The following is a 19,145-nucleotide window of genomic DNA, read 5'->3' on the forward strand; positions in this document are numbered from 1 at the left end:
ATAGTACTATTATTATTATTATTATTATTATTATTATTAACAGAAGACTAGTACCTGTCTTCATTTGATTCTGTATTTACATTTTTGCAATTCCTAATGTTTATCTGAAGCTGTCAAGTGTATTTATTGTGTACACGTTCTTCCTTTAGTTATTGTTAGTTGAGTGATGGCATAGTCTGCCTTACATGATTTCCTGGCATGTTTGCTTGGGGTCACGGAGACAATATGGCTTATTTCAGCTGTTCTCAGTCCAGATATCTATCAATCATTGGTGGACAAAACAGGAAATTATTCTCCGTGACTTTTGATTTGACATGGGTTATGTACGTTTTTTTTTTTTTTTAATCCTGGTTTTCATGAACGTCTAAAAATATTTAATACTGAAAAAAATTCAGCCATTCAGTGAACTATGTTTGGATTTGCATACATGGCTTTATTAGAACTTAACCTAATTATTTAATTTCAGTTCTTGGAAGTTTTGAGCTTTTACTGCCAGTTCTCGTTAATTGCTTTATATAAGCAGGGTCACATATGTACAGTTCATATCACTCCGACTGTGCATATATTGCAAGGGTTCAGTGTTGATTTTGTTTAAGGATAAATAAATTGGGCAGCAGGGTGGCTCAGGGGTTAGCACTCCGGCCTTTGCAGTGCTAGGTCCCAGGTTCGATCCGCAGCCAGGACATTATCTGCATGGAGTTTGCAGGTTCTCCCCGTGTCTGCGTGGGTTTCCTCCGGGTACTCCGGTTTCCTCCCACATCCCAAAAACATGCAGTTAGGTTAATTGGCTTCTCCCTAACAATTGACCTTAGACTACATTAATCACATATGACTATGGTAGGGACATTAGATTGTGAGCTCCTTTGAGGGACAGTTAGTGACACAACCATGGACTTTGTACAGCGCTGCGTAATATGATGGCGCTATATAAATACTGTATAATAATAATATAATAATTACTAGCCCCCACAATGGGTCCTTCTCCCTGTTAAGGGTTCAGTGCTGGTTTTGTCAAGGGTTAGGGGAAGCCCTGCATACAGATCAGACCAGTAGGCAGCCCAGAAGAGCACTGTACCCTTTAGTGGAGAGGGGCAACCACTAGAAGGGTAAAACATTACCCTTTATATAGATTTTTTTTTTATATATTTTTGTATTCCCTTTTTAAAATCCAAATGCTATTCTTTTTGGACAGGATGATGCTCGTCAACTTTTTGTGCTGGCTGGAGCAGCAGAGGAAGGGTTTATGACTGCAGAGCTGGCTGGAGTTATCAAACGCTTGTGGAAAGATGGTGGGGTACAGGCCTGCTTCAACAGATCAAGGGAATATCAGTTGAATGATTCTGCAGCATAGTAAGTATTCCCAAAATCAAGCAGCATTGTAACCAGGTGATTGTCACTTGTTAAGAAAATGTCTTATTATTAAGAGATTTGCAGACTCACATGGGCTGTTGCTCAAAATTTTCCAACCCAGCAATGAGAATTTTTTTTTCTAACTTTTGTAATACCTGGTATGCAGATAACTACATTTATGCTGGTATTTTGGTTTCTGCTGTTTTTCTTCTGACTACTTATGTTCCTACAAACTCGCTTGGTAAGTTATAATTGGCCATCAAGTTATGCTTCTCGTCTTTTTCAGCTATGGGTTAGCCCTTATTGTTCCTTGTATTGTGACAGCAGAATGCTGAAGTTTTGTTAAGAAAAACTCATGCCAATTTTTTTATACAGCTTATCTGTATTTGTCCGCCCTTATTATTTTATGTGCCTGGTGATATATGCTGTGTATCTGATTTGATTCCCATCACATTGGAAGACAGGTTTAGATGATGAAAGCAATATTTAACTACTGTTGGCAACACAATATTTTCACTTTTTATACAAAAGGTTTCATGACCTGAAGTCTCTTATTAAACAGACATTATTTACTGCTTATATGAAATGGGTTTGTTAGTAATTTACTGGGCTTCTGTCAGGAGTAGAGGAGGGGCAGCCAAAGTTTCCCAGCTGTTTTAAGATGTGTGAGCATAAATTTAAAGTGCTGTTGTGTGGTTTAGTTTCCATGCAGTTCTATTACCATGTGATGACTGCACAACCGGTGATTATCTGAAACCTGTGCTTTTATTTATGTGGGCATAGCACACACTGTACATGTTTATATTTTCTGCTGGTTTATGCCCTTGAGTTGGTGCATGTAGTTATTCCTATTTTCTTAAGCAGAAAATTGTATGCAATACCTGTAATCTGCAAAGTAGCCAGTTACATTAACTATTTTCAGCCATAATACTAAACCTGGCCACACACATTCACTAAACTTCTCTACTGAACTCCATTGCACACATACACTTCTCCCCTAAACATATCATATATGATTATTGAATAATAGATTGTCTACATTTCCCAAAGAATACTTCTCCACTATACAACAGTACTCCAACTAGCCAGTCGTTACCCTTCTAACACCTACCTTCTCACCTCCCTTTACTACCCTTCCCTCTACTATCACTTACCTAAACATTCCTGCCCCAGTGCAATCTTACACTAAATGTCACTGCACCAGGGATATCTCCTCTGAAGTCTGATGCACCCACTTACCGCTCCACTGCACCTTCTCTGCTAAAGGTTGATGCACCAGTTATTGGAACCATTTTTGAATATCCAAAATATTACTGCTTCTGCATGCTGTGCCTCTGTACCGATGTCCAATATGGCACTATACAACATTGCAGTCTACTGTTAGTAATCAGATTTATATTTGTTACGTGGCAATCTTTTTAAGCAGACCCTAGCAAGTGCTTTAACAAAGTGTTTCAAGTGCGTAATTGCAGCATTCTTCTGTTCAAAAACTTTTTTTTATTCACCTGCAATGTGGCTTTAAGCTTGCTTAACATTTCGGTGTCTCAGGACTTTTGTTAGGTGGAAGGGAAATTTTACTGGGTGGTAAAGGCACAACAAATTGATTGTTTCAGTGTTCCCAGTTCCCAGTTGTTTGTGTCCTACATACCCAGTAACTCTAAAAATCGTGGTCACTTTCTACTGTCCTCCTATACTTTTTGTTTCAGTTTTTTAATGCCCCCTTAGTATACACCATATTTTACATTGAAAGCCATCAGCTTGTCAGTTTTCAGAAGGTAGGGAGTGGAAAAGTTACAAATTATACCTCTTAACTTCTTTGCCAGCAGAGCTGCCAGCCAGGCTGTCCGTGCACACAGCCGGGTTGTTCCTAAAAAGTGCCAGGTGTTGCCCCCAGCTAAAAGGGGCTGGGGAGAACTCCAAATTTTTGCTACTTTAAGAAAATCAAATTACAAGCACTGCTCCCTCCATTCTTGCACATCCTTCCCCTACTCTAGAAAACAAGAGGGAAATCTACTGTCTGTATTGGTCCAGCAACTTCACCCCTCACCTCCCTACATCATCTTTTTTTTTTTTTTCACTTTGTTACCAGAGAAGTTTTAGTGTCACTCTTTAAAAGGTGACAGCGTTCAGGAATGTTAAAATTCTCTTCGGGTAAATATTGGGATGTTGCACTGTCTTACTTACTTGAAGATGGTGAATGTTACCTTTTTTTTTATTTCCCTAAATCTTCCAGCTGCAACTTTCCTTCTACCTCAGCGTCACTTTACGCCTCCTGGGGCTTCTGATTTACAGCCAGATATGGTACCCAGTAGCAGTCTCAGGGCTTTTAGAAGTTTACACAAGGAAGGTGTAGGTGTCAGGCATAAAATTGGTTAAATGCACATTTATTCCCATGTGAAGATTTGATTTGCTCTCTGCCTCTAGTCAAAGGATTCCCCCATCTTTTTTGTCAGCATAGGGTATATTTCTGGCCTGGGCAGCAATCATAATCACCAGTCAGTGACAGTCTTATTTACTCCAAAACTTCTCCTATAAAAAGTTTTGTAAAATCTCCAATTGTGCTTCAAAACATATTCAGTGCATCTGGATGACAAGCTAGTTGTCAGGCTTCCGAACCTGAAGTCACAGATTTCATTGCATTCCTGGTCAGTAACTGAAAAAAGCCTAGGACATTAGTGTGAGAGCTGTCAACTCGCACTTTTAGAAGGCTACGTTACCAATGGCAGTGTACATACATGTCACTGTACAAGTCCAATTTATAGACCACAGAAAGTAAATTGTGATAATGAAACAATTCAAGCATTTATTTTTGAGCATAGTGTACTATTTTAGGCCATAGAAATATAAATTTCTGTACATTGAGATGTACGTTTATTTTTAAGAGTTTATGGGTCCTTTGGTACAGCTATGTATTTTTGGCTAGATAATGACTAATGTATCCCGTCAGCATATTTATGGATCAGATGAGCTGGCATCATCTGTGTTTTTATTAGAAAAACCACTTCGCACTGAACTTGACATACCAGCTCTGTGTAATCTTCGAGGAGTCCACCGAAATGATGTAGGAAAAAAACAAAGCTGAAGAAAGAAGGCTGTTTTGAAGTAGCTGCTGAGCTCTGTCCACCCACTGTTTTATTTCTGTAACATAATTATTCCTATGACTGAAGCATGATGCACTATTTACTGATTCTAAAAATAGGTGGAGAAGTATTTAAACAATGTATAAGAAGGACCATCTTTGAAAGGAAGTAGGAGAAAACATTGTTATGTCTTTATGTTCTTGGAATTATTCTTGACATTTATTAAAATATTTATCGTTCAGGAATAGGTTTGTCTTTTCAGCTATACATGGATTCAAGAATAGAACGTTTGCACGAAGGAGTGTTTTACATTCTTTTTTTAATTTTTACATTTTTTTTATTTTTTATTTTGAATGATTTTTATTTTATTTCAATTGAAAAATAAAGTTAATTTCTGTCCTTTTTAATATAATAAAAATCCCCATTTAGGTTTTACTTTACATACTGTCTGCCCCAAAGAAATTTAACCTAATATACCAAGAGCATCTCCTCTGTGGTGCTGGATTCCTGTCCTAAAGGGAAACTAAAGTTTCACTTTTCAGAATCCACGAACAGGCAGATCATTATTGCAAACATGCGTTGCCCCTGCTGCAATAAATCCCTACTAGCAGCCTGATCACTTCAGATATTTATCATAAAGCAGAGCTGCATATGTGCAGCTTCAGCTTTGGTTTCCATTATACTGGCAATGCTGGGAATGAATGAACTCCCGCGCTCCTACATGGGAGTTACGTGATCCCGTACGACCAGTCAAGATGGACTAATTGTTTTTTTTAAAGAAGCGGAGAAGGAAGATGGTGGCGCCCTGCTATGGAACAGGGATAGGTGAGTAGTTGCAAGATTAGCTCTGCTTAAAGAAAACCTGATATGAAAGAAACAAGATGACTGCTCTTTCTGCCTTCCAGTATAATGTTTTATTGCCAGGATGTCTTAATATGTGTTCCACGTATAAAATGATGATATGACCTCACAATTTATTAAACAGCTGCAATAAGGGGACAATATATTATGCTCATACAGGGCAAGGAGATATTCTAGCAACGGCATCACCAACCTCATAGCTCTTAGCAGCTTAGATCTGCTGTGTGGTGACCTAGGGAGGCTGCGAAATGACTCCTTAATTCATTTGACAGTGCTCGGGCCTAGCATTCCCAAAACTGCTGGCTAGTAGCTTTGAAAAAGCAATGAGCTACATTTCAGGTTTCAGATATGAGAAGTATGTGACAGTCTGGGATGACCAGAGATTCTAGAGCCAATATCACTTTGACTTTATGAAAGCACATTGCACTCCACTTGTTTTGAGACATTCAGATCCAAAATAAACATATGCAGATCAAGAAGATCTGACTTTTATCTGTGGTGTGTTTATTCCAGGTCAGTGATTAAAAAAATATGTATATATCCAGCGATGAGTTAAATACCTGTTAGTAACAAGTCCGTAATCTCAGCCTACTTATTTCTCAGTACTGATTACCTGTAAAAAGGGTTTCAATACAGCATGGCTCACTAGGGCCAATGTTGTTGCAGGAGGAGCCTTTGTCATAACCTGTGGTTTATACATTCTTCACCATTTTTGTATTTGTTTTGAACATACAAATCTTGAAATGGCCTCAACAAGTAAATATAATGTAGCCGATTGCCCTGCTGGCGGTTAATTTTGTGATGGGGAGTTGTTTGTAGACAATGAACGGTGACTGGGCATGTAGTGTATAATCTTTTGAAGTTGGCATGGTTGACCCAGAATCTTCATGTCAATGCAGAGAGGATCAAGTAAAAGAATTGTACAGGCAGACATGGCCAGGTCCTTATGTCTTGTGTGATCAATATCTGATTATTGACATTCCCTCAAACGTATGAAAATTATATATTTGATAAATATTGTTGTCATGTCCACAGGGTACTTTACGTTTTATATATATATATATATATATATATATTCTGATGTACTTTTGGGAAGAATAAAAATTATCTTCCTTCTGTATTTTTGTATTATTCAGTAATATGTAGTTTGTATGTTTAGAATTGTGATAATTCAGCAAAATATGCCATACTGGTTTGTGGGCTTGTTATATGACTTCTCATTCTTTATATATTCTCATTCTTTATATATGACTTCTCATTCTTTGTTCACAGTTACCTCAATGATTTGGACAGAATAGCACAGAACAGTTACATACCCACTCAGCAGGATGTTCTCAGAACTAGAGTAAAAACTACCGGTATCGTGGAAACACATTTTACATTCAAAGACCTTCATTTCAAGTAAGTCTTCTTTTTTATGTTTCCAGTTGTGTTTCCCTATGTCCAGCAAAAGTTTTGATGCATTATAAATGCAATGGAAGTTAATGAAAGTCATTTTACAATATCTTTCTAGTGGTGAAAAAGGTTTATGAATACCTTTCCTCTTTCCTTACCTACAAAAAAAAAAAAAAATGAAAGAATAGTTGTCATCTTGGTTTAACCCACCCCCTGTATCGATTCCTTATGTTTTTCTGCACTTATATGAGGTTGTGCAATCGTGCCTGCTTACTACGTACCATGCTAGCAAACAGCAACCCCTAATCCAAATGCTGATATTCCACCCACTTATAGCACAGGAGACAAGGAGAGGCGAATGCTTGGAATTATGGAGAAGAGGCATTCCTACAGGGAAGAAATGCAAACTGATCCTGTGCTGTGAAAGTCTAGGATTATGAAGAAGCAATGTACTGAAAGATAAATGCTACATGCATTTGTGTCTGTGTATAATACAATATTCACTGAATGTATAAAACACCGTGTAAACAGACAGTTAGCAAGTGTTCTTGCTACAACCTTAGCAAAGGCTCAGAATAGTTTAGCAGAAGCCGTCTGCTAGTTTTCAGCCCACTGCAGTTTAGTACTTAGATTTCTGTAAACTCAAGCTGATTTATTTCAAGCATATGTTTTAGTGATCCTTTTTATTTTAATGAAGAGGTAGTGAAAAACCAATGAATGCATTCTGAAATACTTGTGGCTTTTCCTAGTGGTCATTTAAATGTGTGTTCTATACACTGTATTAACAAATGGCGTCATAGTCATTACATACGGTCTGACTATTGATTGGGGTTTTGCACTAAAGCCTTTTTTTTACTTTTACAGAAACATGATGCTAAAAGCAGATAAATGTTTTAAAGGTCACAGTAAAACGCCCCTGAAGAATATTTATCTATGTTGATGCTCCTTCGTTGGGAGGGGATAATAAGTGTGCTTAAGTGTGTTCAAGTGTAATAAGTGTGCTTATGCTATTCACTATCTGACAGCACAATTTTGCTTCTTTGGGGCAAAGTGCAAAATGTTTTTGTTGCAATGTACTTTGGTGAAAGTCAAAATAAAAGCGACAGGTTTTATTTAATCATCCAGTCATTTTATATGACAGTACTGGCCACACAAGTCTGGAGAGCTCAGCATGGGAAAGGTGCATGTTTACTTTAAAGAAACCAGTACTCGGAGAATATACAAACCTCCCCATTCTGAAAATTCAATATGCAGTACAAAGAACCTTGGGCCTGGTTTATTAAGGCTCTCCAAGGCTGAATAGGATACACTTTTATAGGTGAACCTGGATGATCCAGCAAACCTGGAATGGATTTGTCCAGGATTCAAAACATGTTTTAGCAAAAAGCTTTGAGAAACCATTCGGGGTTTGCTGGATCAACCAGCTTCACTGATGAAATTGTATCCTCTCCAGCCTTGGAAAGCTATAATACATCAAGCCCATTGTATGAAATAATAATTTGACATTCAAAATCTTAGCATGGCTAGACGCACATGAGGCTCAACAAATCACATACCTACAAATCACCATCACCTATTCCTGCACTATACTCTGCCAGGCATTTGGTCTCAGAGTTCTAAATACTTGAAATTGTATAGACCTTGATCCTTGGTAGGAATCATGTGTCCTATACATTTCTATTACACACTGCACTTTACAAAGTCCATACTCATATCACTAACTGTCCCTCAGTCATAAGTCATTACCACTGTGTAAGGTCAATTTTTTTGAGGAGGAAACCAGAGTACCCAAAGGAAACAAGGATAGCCAGCAAACTCCATGCAGATAGTGCCCTGAATGAGATTTGAACCTGATACTTAGCACTGCAAAGGCCACATTGTTAACAACTGAGCCACTGTGCTGCCACGTACACAATATCCATATTATATATTTGCTCAGAAGGTGTACAGATACCTTATTGGAGTCTTGTTTTCTGAAGTTACATATATTCTTTCATAAAGTTTTTTATTATTCTGTGTGATTTCTTTTTTGTGATGTAGTCACCTTTTATTTCTTTCTTCCTTAGCCTAACATTCTCCATTTTGAAAGTATGATTTTCTTTACCATTGTTTAGAGCCAGTGCTTTGTTGTAGACTTATTATTTTTAGAATCTTTATTATTTTTCCTGTATTTCTCCTTTAGTGATATCTGCTATATGTAATTTTATATTTTTTAGTGTTTTTTGCAAATGGACTTGTCATCATTAAATAATTCGGCATATGTTTAAATTCTGCTTAACTAGATGATTTTGTCAGCCACATGCATATGGTCCTGAACTGCATGTGTTCATATTTCCCCCAGCAACAATCAGATTACCTTTTGGCTTTTCTTGCTGCAGTAGAAAAAGAAGCTGAGGTTGTGGCTAGAATAGAAAAGTTCTACCATCCTATGTTTTATTATAAGAACCCCCTGGAGCTTTGCAATATATAGCCCCCATTGTTACTATTTCACTGCTCCAGATGCTTTGCATTGAATCTTCAGAAAAGAGCCACTCATAAAGTAAACAAGAATGTAAAGTAAAGTCAAATTTTTTTTACATTTAATTAACATTTTAATGTTGACACGTCTGTTTAAAATTAGTACGCCTTGATTGGAAATTTAGAAAAAGGCTGATTAAAATGTAGATAGTAGTCCTTGGCTGGTATTTTAGTGAAAGCTATTTAGGTTTAGAGCTTTAAAACTAAATCAGTCTCAATGCTTTCAACAGCTTTGCTGAACATTTATCTTCTCATTTCTCTCTCAGGATGTTTGATGTTGGCGGTCAAAGATCTGAAAGGAAAAAGTGGATTCATTGCTTTGAGGGAGTTACAGCAATCATTTTCTGCGTGGCCTTGAGTGATTATGACTTGGTTCTGGCCGAAGATGAAGAGATGGTAAGCATGAAGGTTACATTTTCACAAGGTGATATCTGGATGGATGTGCAATGTTCAGCTCCAGCTTTTTTTTTCTGTACTCTCCTAGTCTTATGTTCATGGTATTTACAGTTTTATCATTTGGGTCTTTTAAATTGGAAAAGTGTATTTTATATTTACAAGGACCCTTTTTGGTGGTATTGGTCAACCTGAAAAAAACGTATTGCCATTCCAAGTTCAAAAGCATGAAAGTTGGCATGACTGTTGCCTAAAGTGTTTCCAGCAATCACAGCTTTCATGGTTCTCCCATACTAAACATACATTTTATTAATGACCATTATGTTAAATGTCTGTTCAATTTTTATTAATAGCGTGGAGCAGGTTTAGTTCTCTTGATAGGTTTTCCTGCTATCTGTTCAAGACCTTTCCCCGCTTTTTTTTTTCTTTTTTCCTTTGCTTGTCCGCATAACTGTTTAGATGAAACTGCATGTTGCATGGTGAAACCATTGTTGATTGACCTGGAGTTGAGTGAAATTTATGTATTAGAGTTCCATATGGCAGTTAAAAAAAATAAATGGAACTGTAGTTTAAATTCTAAGGTTTTATGTTGTTAAATATTTATTTTGTTTTTTGTTCTTAACCCTTTTCAGAACCGGATGCATGAAAGCATGAAATTATTTGACAGCATCTGCAATAATAAGTGGTTTACAGATACCTCCATTATTCTTTTCTTAAATAAGAAGGATCTTTTCGAGGAGAAAATTAAGAGGAGTCCTCTGACAATCTGCTATCCTGAATATGCAGGTATATTTACATATATGTGACTTTTTTTAAACCAGAATTATTTAAGTTTTAACAGGCAGTAATATATTTTTTAACCGTCTGCTACTACTGGGTTTAAAACTAGACAGTATACATATCTTAAATGAGATCATTAATAGACATTGCCCATTGTATTGTCATCACACACTTAGGTTTATATTTTGATTCACATTCTTGGCAGCTGAGTTTGTTTTCCGTAGATGGTAAGTTGCAGCAGACCTTAGAAAAGTATTACTTTTATCCCAAGGCTACATACTAAATTTTTGTCGTTGGAAAGATCTTTCGCAATCATTTCCACCAACAAAGACTGAAAGATGCATAATGAGCGCTCTACATACAGTGCCATTCTACTCTATCAAGAGGGGAGGGGGGAGAACAAGGGAGTGAGGGAACAGCACCCTGCTGTGCTTTTCTCCCTTCAATTGTATTGGGATTCTTCCTGGATCCGTCAGGACAGATCCATGAATGACATCAGAAGAGCGCTGTACACACGTCAGGTTCTCGTCTGATACTAGCCCTGGGGCGATAACCGCAGCGTGGTGGTTCACCACATCTTTTTAGCTGATCATATGCTTTATGAAGTTAGTGAAGAGGCACAGGTGAAGCACTTTTCTGTAATCGTTTCGGGATGACTGTCCCCTATTGTACATCTATAAATTATAGGGTCACATACCTAGCCAATTTTTGGTGCAAAATGGCAAATGCTCCCAAATATTTTCATCAGTTGAAGCTTTTTAAAATAGATGTTGCTTTTGCAGCGGTAATAGTATAATAAATTCGCTTAGCAGCTAACATAGGGAATGTATGTTTGTAATGTGTTGTAGTATATTTTGGTGGTACAAACATCAAGACCATAAAAGCTGCACTTTCTTTTCTCCACCTTTAAAGAAATGTGCAGGGGATTGTTTGTGTTATTGTGAACACAATTACTGTTGTATTGGTACTGACAAATCATGTTTGAGTTGGGAGAATTGTGAATTATTCAGGTTTTAAATTTTCCAAATGTATCCAGTATTTATCTTTACCTGCAGTTAATCTAGAAATTCAGGCGATCCTGATTCCTCCTGAATTTTATCATTTTCTGACAGACCTGCAACATTAATTGGGACAAATATAAGATGAGATTTTCAGTTTCTCACCCATAGTTGAACATAACATGCCAAATGTTGCAAGTTGTTTCTGCCTGCACAGTCAGATACAGTTACATTCTATGCAGTCAGAATTCTGATTAGTCTTCTTGTTGCTGTTAATGATGTATAAAGCATCATCTTTCTCCATGGCACTCTGCAAAGGACAATGCATAGTACAGCCAAAGCAATGAGAATATAAATGAAGCCTAGATGAACAGATAACATTGAGAATTGTACATAGAAGTGGAATACAAATGTTTATATATAATGAGGGGAAAAAGTGAAGTAGCAATAAATGCATATTGGCAGGACTGGAAACATTAGGAGAGCTTTCAATATTGCCAAGAGTGGTAGAAACCAGAGGTAACTGGAGTCCATACACTGTGTACAATATGGAGCAGTGTCCAATTCAGTCATTTTTGTTGGTGCGTGTTGGCCCCTGTATTGTGACCTAACTCTTCTGTAACCACCCAAAAACAGCACGTTGGTTACTGAAAAGTTCCGGGGAGTGCACCTGGCTAAAAGGAGCTGCGAATAACACTGTGGTGACATATGCCATAGGGATACTGCCAGATAATATGGTAGTAGGTTTGTAATTAGTGAGTGACCTAAGTTGGTATGCGTGCTCCTTTTCTCTAAAACATTATTAATATAAAAAGTTTTTAGAAAATTTATTTTTAGTTGATTACAGAATTACATTTCCATTCATATTCCTTACTGAAACTTAGAATTCACATTTCATATAACCTTCATACAAAATTTCTGAACTTTGTTTTTTTTTTTTTTTTTTCTTCTTTTTCAGGTTCAAACACTTATGAAGAAGCAGCTGCCTATATTCAGTGTCAGTTTGAAGACCTTAACAAAAGAAAGGACACAAAGGAAATTTATACCCACTTTACATGTGCAACAGATACCAAGAACGTGCAGTTTGTATTTGATGCAGTAACTGATGTCATCATAAAAAACAATCTCAAAGACTGTGGCCTTTTCTAAAATATGTAATTACATGGTAAGCTGCATTTAGTAAAATGTTTAGGCTTATACTATTCATTGTAAAAGAAGAAAAGAAAAAACTTCAGGCTTGCACAGTTGTACAGGCTTTTTTTTTTCTGTAATGAAATTGCGTACTGCGGTTTTTTTTTTTTTTAACATTGTGAACTTACAGTTTACGTTAGAAGATTTGGCAAGTCAGATAGAGCCCCTCTCAATTTTTGCTGGAGGACATTCAGTATTATCTATTTTTTTCTTTCTTGGGCTTTCTGTTCCTATTCTTTCCTTTTCATTCATTTGATTTTAACAAACATGGAGGCCCAGCATTACATGTTGGTGTTTCCTAGGGTTTTCTGCATTCCAATACTTAGGAGCCCCACTCCTCCAGACTGACATTCACCACACATATATCAAGTCCTTAAACTGTGTGCATTACTCTTCCCATAAGCCACCCATTGTTTGCATCTGCTGAGAGGTTATATCCCTTGTCAGTACATTATGAGGGAGGGAAAGAAAAACAGGAAAAAAACATTTATTTTAGGCAAAATGCAGGGTTACTCTGTAATTCTGTTGAACAAGCACCTTTTGTGTTCTCAAACTTCCAGTTTGATTGAAGCATTGCTTTTTGGAGTAAAAACATAAATGAATCGCACACTATGATGTTTGACAATCCAAAAAAAAGCATATATTATGTATATTTTAACTAAAAAGGCAATTACAATTTACTACTGGACGAGCTGAACAATTCTTAATCCACTTTGTTTACTCTCCCTTGCAAAAAAGGCTTCTCCTGCTTCCTGTCAGGTGTGCTCAAAGTTTTACATCCTAAATATACATAGAACAGTTTGTCTGCTTTCCTCCTCTGTTGTAATCCACCCTCCCATGGACAGGAACAAGGGTCTGATTTACTAAATTTCTCCCGTGATTGGTGAATTTAGATTATCATGGGAGATCCAATGTGATCCAGGATTTTGTAAAAAATCTTTTGCTATTATTTGGCAAATGTTTTCAATCCAGATCTTTTCCACTTTTATTGGATCACGAAAGTTCTGTAGTCTGGAAATCTATTGCACGGCTGACAATACTGATTGGGTTATCATTACAGTAGAGACAGGTGAGCTACCAGCAGGAAAGCTGGATCAGATTTCTGGCAAGATCAACAGGTATTTTTGCATTTTTCTGACAGCATTGTTGAAGAGACCAAATATATTCATGTGCAAGAATTGCAGAGCTATGCTGAAATGTTTTATTTTATTTTTTTTTGAACAGACATACATAATAAATTCAAAACAAACAGCTGTTTAGTCAGAATGTTAGAAGTTTAAAATTGCAGTTGTCATTAATTGTATTAGCTTAATCTGGCAGCCCAAGTGTCATGAATTTGTTACTATTGTATGTTACTTTTGTATGTTTCTAAGCAAATTAATTTAGACCAGCGTGTCAGATGGTATAAAATAAAAGTTTTTTGAAAATAATTTTTCAATGCAAATGACTCCTATAATGTTTTTTTCTATTCTTTTAGTCTTTTTTGCCTATACAAAGGTACTCTAACATTCCCTGGCATGATGCCCTATGCCAAGAATTTGTTACAGTAGAGCTAAAGCTTTTAAAAAAGCAAAAATGTGTGAACAGACAGGTTTGTTTTTTTTTTCAATATGCAGAAGAGTCATACCATCCAAATGATTTGTATTTGTATGGTATTTCCACTGCAATCAACACTGATCTGTTCATGTGCATTTCAGCTTACAATTTTATAATATGAAGTCAAACAAATATGCAGCAGTTCATTAATACTGCTGTGATCAATTAATCAAACAGCCAAAGTCTTAAAGACCTAAAGAAGGTAATAGGATGTTGGCATGGTAGCCCGCAGATGTTGCATTAAATTTAAGTGAGTACAAGTCTGGTTTAATACCGTTCACTTCTGGATTTTAGTCTGACAACTGGAAAACAGTCATAGTGATTTCTAATCATGTGATTAACATGTCAGGGAACATGTGCAGCCTCAAGGTCCTTTTGCCTTCTGACTGCAGTGTTCATCTGGACTGCCATTTTTAATAGGTAAAAGCAGTGCTCAACCCAGAAATGTTTTAAAGCTGAGTGGGAAAAAATTGTAGGCAGGTGGTAGCCCCTAAATTGTGACCCAACTCACCAGTAACCACCCATAAACAGCTGGGTGGTTGCTGAAAAGTGCACTAATAATGCATTTTGTATGTTTCTGTCCACTTATAAACCTTTTTTAGAAACTGCTTTTTTATCTTTGTGAAATATACCAAATAAAACCATGTTAGGTTTGCAATTTAGTTATTTTGTATGTAAACCAACACAAAAACCTATCATTACAAAAGGTTTTAACATAAGTATCATAAGTATCTGAATATACAGGAAATGAGGAAAAATATCCAAAGCAGGGTAGCAAATTTTAAAAGCACATTTTCGAACACACACTAGTTTGTATCTGCTGGGGCACCCTAGGGGGTCCTGCATGCCTCAATACTGTTGTTCATGGTGATGGATTGTTAATCAATTTGCAACCAATTTGGTCACTTAGGGAATGTAGACATGTTCAATAATTGTCATTGGAAAGGATCTTTCACAACAAGACTGAACGAACGCTGTACCTACAGCACCGTGCTGCTCTATGGAGAGGGGAACGGGGACAACCATGGAGCGGCACCCCTTTGCACTCTCTCCTCTCCAGGCTGCCAGGACGGATCTACAAACGATGTCAGACAAGGGCTGTACACACTCCAGATTCTTGTCCGATACTAGCCCTGAGGCGATTATCGGACGAGAATCATCTGACATGTGTACGTAGCCTTCATTTGTTCTGTGTCGGGGTGGGGGGTGAAAGGTGTCAGTGTGCACAATGATAAGTGCATGCATGCTAAGTAAAATGTAATTCTAGCCAAGTGTTTCTCAACTAGGGTTCCATCGGAACCCTAGGTTTCTTCCAGTAATTGCTAGAGGTTCCCTGAGTAATGACAAATTTTTGCCTCTCTGGTCAGCTTAGCCAAAAAGATCATATCTGTAAATAACCGGTAAGGGTGATATTCTTCACGATGACCAGCAATTTACGATATATTTTTTCCACTGACCATAACACTAATTTACTGTGAGCTGTTGATATATCAATTATAGTAGGGGTTCCCAGGGAATGAAAGATTATTTCAAGCGTTTCCCCAAGGTAAAAAGATTGAAGTGAAAGGCTGGTCTACACAGAGATGCTGGTTTAGTGATGGCACAAATAAGAGTGCCATATACACCAGACATTTTAAAATTCCTCCTTCATTTGCATGTAATGTGGATGAGCCCTTGCTTCAGCCTCACCTTGTGATTTGCTACAAAATACCAATGTTGCTACTATAAGGCTAAAAAAAAGGACAAAAATCTAACGTGTACATAACGGTAGGACGAAGGCAACTGAGGGTCTGTTTTTTTTATTTGCCGTATTACAGCAAGCGTAGACATACCATTTGTGCAAGACTGGAGCACTAGGAGAACAATTTAATTAGTTGTGGGTTAAATTTCATTGCCACTGAAGATATCATGTAGACCAGGGGTGCCCACACGTTTTTGGCTTGCAAGCTACTTTATAAATGACCAAGTCAAAATGATCTACCAACAATAAAAATGCTAAACATATATATATATATATATATATATATATATTTATATATGCACACACACACAGAGTATGACAGAAGTGACTGGAGCCAATGAGACATTGAATGGAAAAACATTGCACAGACATTGCACTACACAACTACAGTGAAAGGAAAGCTACAGGTCATCTTTCATAGGAGAATGACATGCTGCACAAGAAAAAGAACTGCTAACCGGCACTACTCACCTCAGACTGCCCTCCCGCCCTCTCTGCTTCCCCCTCACTCCCCACTCTTACACGAGCCTTCTTACACAGAAGGACATCCCCAGATGTTGCAACCGGCTGCTGATTAACAGCAGGGAGGGGTAAAGCAGGGCTCTGTGATCGATTGCCTTTGCGGTTCACTGGTAGTTCGCGATCAACGTTTTGGGCGACCCTGATGTAGACCTTGACATTGCTTACCTCATCTAGCTCTTAATAAATACATACCAAATATGTTTCTTTATTCCATTTGTAATAAAAGACCAGCCCAAAAATCGGTTTTACACCAGGACCGTTTGGTGTCTGCCACAATTCTCATTCTAGGCAAAACCACTGAAGTGAACCTTAAGGGCTATTTTTTTAGAATATAGGTATGTGGTAGAACTTTTGTGAAAAACAAACTATTGATATCATATGGATATTGTGATTTGTCATTCATTGTATAATTACTAATAAGGTTGACTGTTTTTTTGCCCTATAGTCAATTGTAAACATCACCCGATAACTATTTGCTGGACTAACAGCTTTCATTTTTCTTTTTTTTTTCCCAGACTGCATTTGACTTCACCCTGTTATAGCTCGATGGCTTTTGAAGTGGTTTTAAGACTCTTAATGAACAGCGGACCAGTACTGTACTTGCCAGTTTTATTAGCTTTATTTATGTTCATGTCTTGTAAATTTTCAAAATAAAAACACAGAAAAAATACGTAACTGCTACTAGGCCACACAATGGAGAAGGTATCTTGATTGTATGTATACTGTAATTGTAGGAATGTTATTTGTACAGACATTGAACAGAATATTTTAATAGTTTGATTTGTTCAAAAAAAAAAAAAACCTCCTCTGTTTTATGAAATGCTGTTGGAGGACATTCTTTTTTTCTTTTCTCACCTGGTTAGGTTATTTAAAGAAATAATGTATATTTTATTTTTTCCCTTTTAAGCATGCATGCTGCCTTATTCTGTGTTCTGCAATGTTTCCTTGCAAGCCTGTAAGATAGATATATATAATGAATAATGAAGCATAATAAAATCTGAACACCTTAGAGTTGCACAACCCCGGGGCATGTAACACAGAATCATCCTGTCAGCCTGAGCCTTCACTGTGCATTTTTATTATCTGATAGTTATCTTGTGCATTGCCTTACAGGTGGTGCCAAAATTGCATTTTTTATACATTTTAAAAATCAACAAATCTTTTATTTGTAAATAGATTTTTTCCAAGTGTTCGTCTAGAACATTTTTTGTGGGCTATTGAAATGCAAACAAAAAATTTTTTTGAGATTGATGACTTTATTCTTGTTGGAACAATCCTGTTCTTGGCATGCTGACCCATGGCAGTACTTTGTATAGATGAGTCAGTTTGGCATTAATTCAATTCCACATATGTACCACATTTTATTCCACCTGAGCCTTTCCATTGAACTGTGCAGCCAGATGATGTTTCATGATATTCCATTTTAATGTGTGGCTTTGTGATGCTGTCTTTGTAATTGCCTCACTGTCACTTTTGTCTTAAAATCTTATCATTCCTTCACTGTTGTAAATTTCAAGGGTGGTATAATGTTGGTAGGCCCTCCTTGGAATTAAAATAAAGTTCCTGATGCTTTTATTTGGTTTTAAAAATAAACCTCTAAAATTTTCAGATATTCTGATTTACTTGTAGGAACTAAAAAATTCTGAATAGACCGTTTTTCACACCTTTACCTCACTGTGAGTTGACTGCTGGCTTCACTCTTAGATGATCTCATGAAAATTGTGTTGCTTCATATTTACCTGAAATTCACCAGTAACTTTTGTGTTGTCCAGAACATGTATAAATGAATTGTACTTGCTGTTACCTTCTTCATTAAAGTTTTTGTACTTCACTATATGGAATGAACTCATGGTGATTGATTATCACTGGGGAACACGTTTTTTGTTGCGTTAGATCTTACACTTATTTGTTTTACAAATTTTTGGGTGGTAAATCCAGAAATGACCCCAGTTTTTTGCCATCACATCCAGTTTTTACAATACAGGGTACCCTCAATTTTTGTCAAAAAACATACAAATTTTAAATATAAAAAAAACGGAATTTAAAATTGAATGTACTGTTTATTTAAATTTCTTTTTTTTTTCATACAAAGCATTTATTGTTAACCTATGACATTTTTTTTTTTACAGTAAAACCTTTGAAAATTAATCAGGTAAGCGGTTAAGGTAAAAAGTTTACGCCTATAGCTTTTCCTGGAGTGTTCAGTGTTAGGACAATCCCACTGGATGTTCCAAAAATAGTCAGCCATCATTCGTACATCCCATCTACCCTGCTACCGTCCTTCAAATCTTGGTGGAATCATTCACCTTGCTCTTCACTGACCGCGCCAAGATTTTCCAGGTGATTCGAAAGATGGCTTTGCAGAAAATGCACCTTGATGCTCATATTGCAACCAAGCATTTTGTAGTTCTCCAAGAGTTTCTGAATAATATCTGTGTAATTATTTGCTGGTGTGTTTCCAAAGTCCTTAGCAATGGCTTTGAATGATAACCAACTTCTAACTAACTTCTGACATTGTCCAGATGAAATCCAGTTCATCTTTGATGAGCTGACGAATTTGTGGACCATCAAACACACTGTCCCTTTATTTTTTCAAATGACAGGCTAGGAAATGCCATAATGAGGTACTTGAACCAGTCTCCTTCAGTTGGCAAAGCTTTAACAAACTGCTTCATCAGACCCAGTTTCAATTCCTTTCCACCCTCAGGAGCTCTGCTGTTC

General features: G+C 36.9%; 1 protein-coding gene across 1 annotated transcript in view; it reads left to right on the forward strand.

Moving 5' to 3' along the window:
- Positions 1–18,260, forward strand: part of GNAI1 (G protein subunit alpha i1) — a 39,837-nt gene extending 21,577 nt beyond the window's left edge. The window contains exons 4-9 of the mRNA XM_072401737.1: positions 1,193–1,350; positions 6,564–6,692; positions 9,470–9,599; positions 10,229–10,382; positions 12,333–12,539; positions 16,940–18,260. Coding sequence (XP_072257838.1) covers positions 1,193–1,350; positions 6,564–6,692; positions 9,470–9,599; positions 10,229–10,382; positions 12,333–12,523 — 762 coding nt within the window. The 3' untranslated portion in view covers positions 12,524–12,539; positions 16,940–18,260. The remainder of the gene's footprint in view (positions 1–1,192; positions 1,351–6,563; positions 6,693–9,469; positions 9,600–10,228; positions 10,383–12,332; positions 12,540–16,939) is intronic.
- The last annotated feature ends 885 nt before the right edge of the window (positions 18,261–19,145 follow it).

This window comes from Pyxicephalus adspersus, chromosome 2, assembly GCF_032062135.1.
Source record: "Pyxicephalus adspersus chromosome 2, UCB_Pads_2.0, whole genome shotgun sequence".
Taxonomy (NCBI): domain Eukaryota; kingdom Metazoa; phylum Chordata; class Amphibia; order Anura; family Pyxicephalidae; genus Pyxicephalus; species Pyxicephalus adspersus.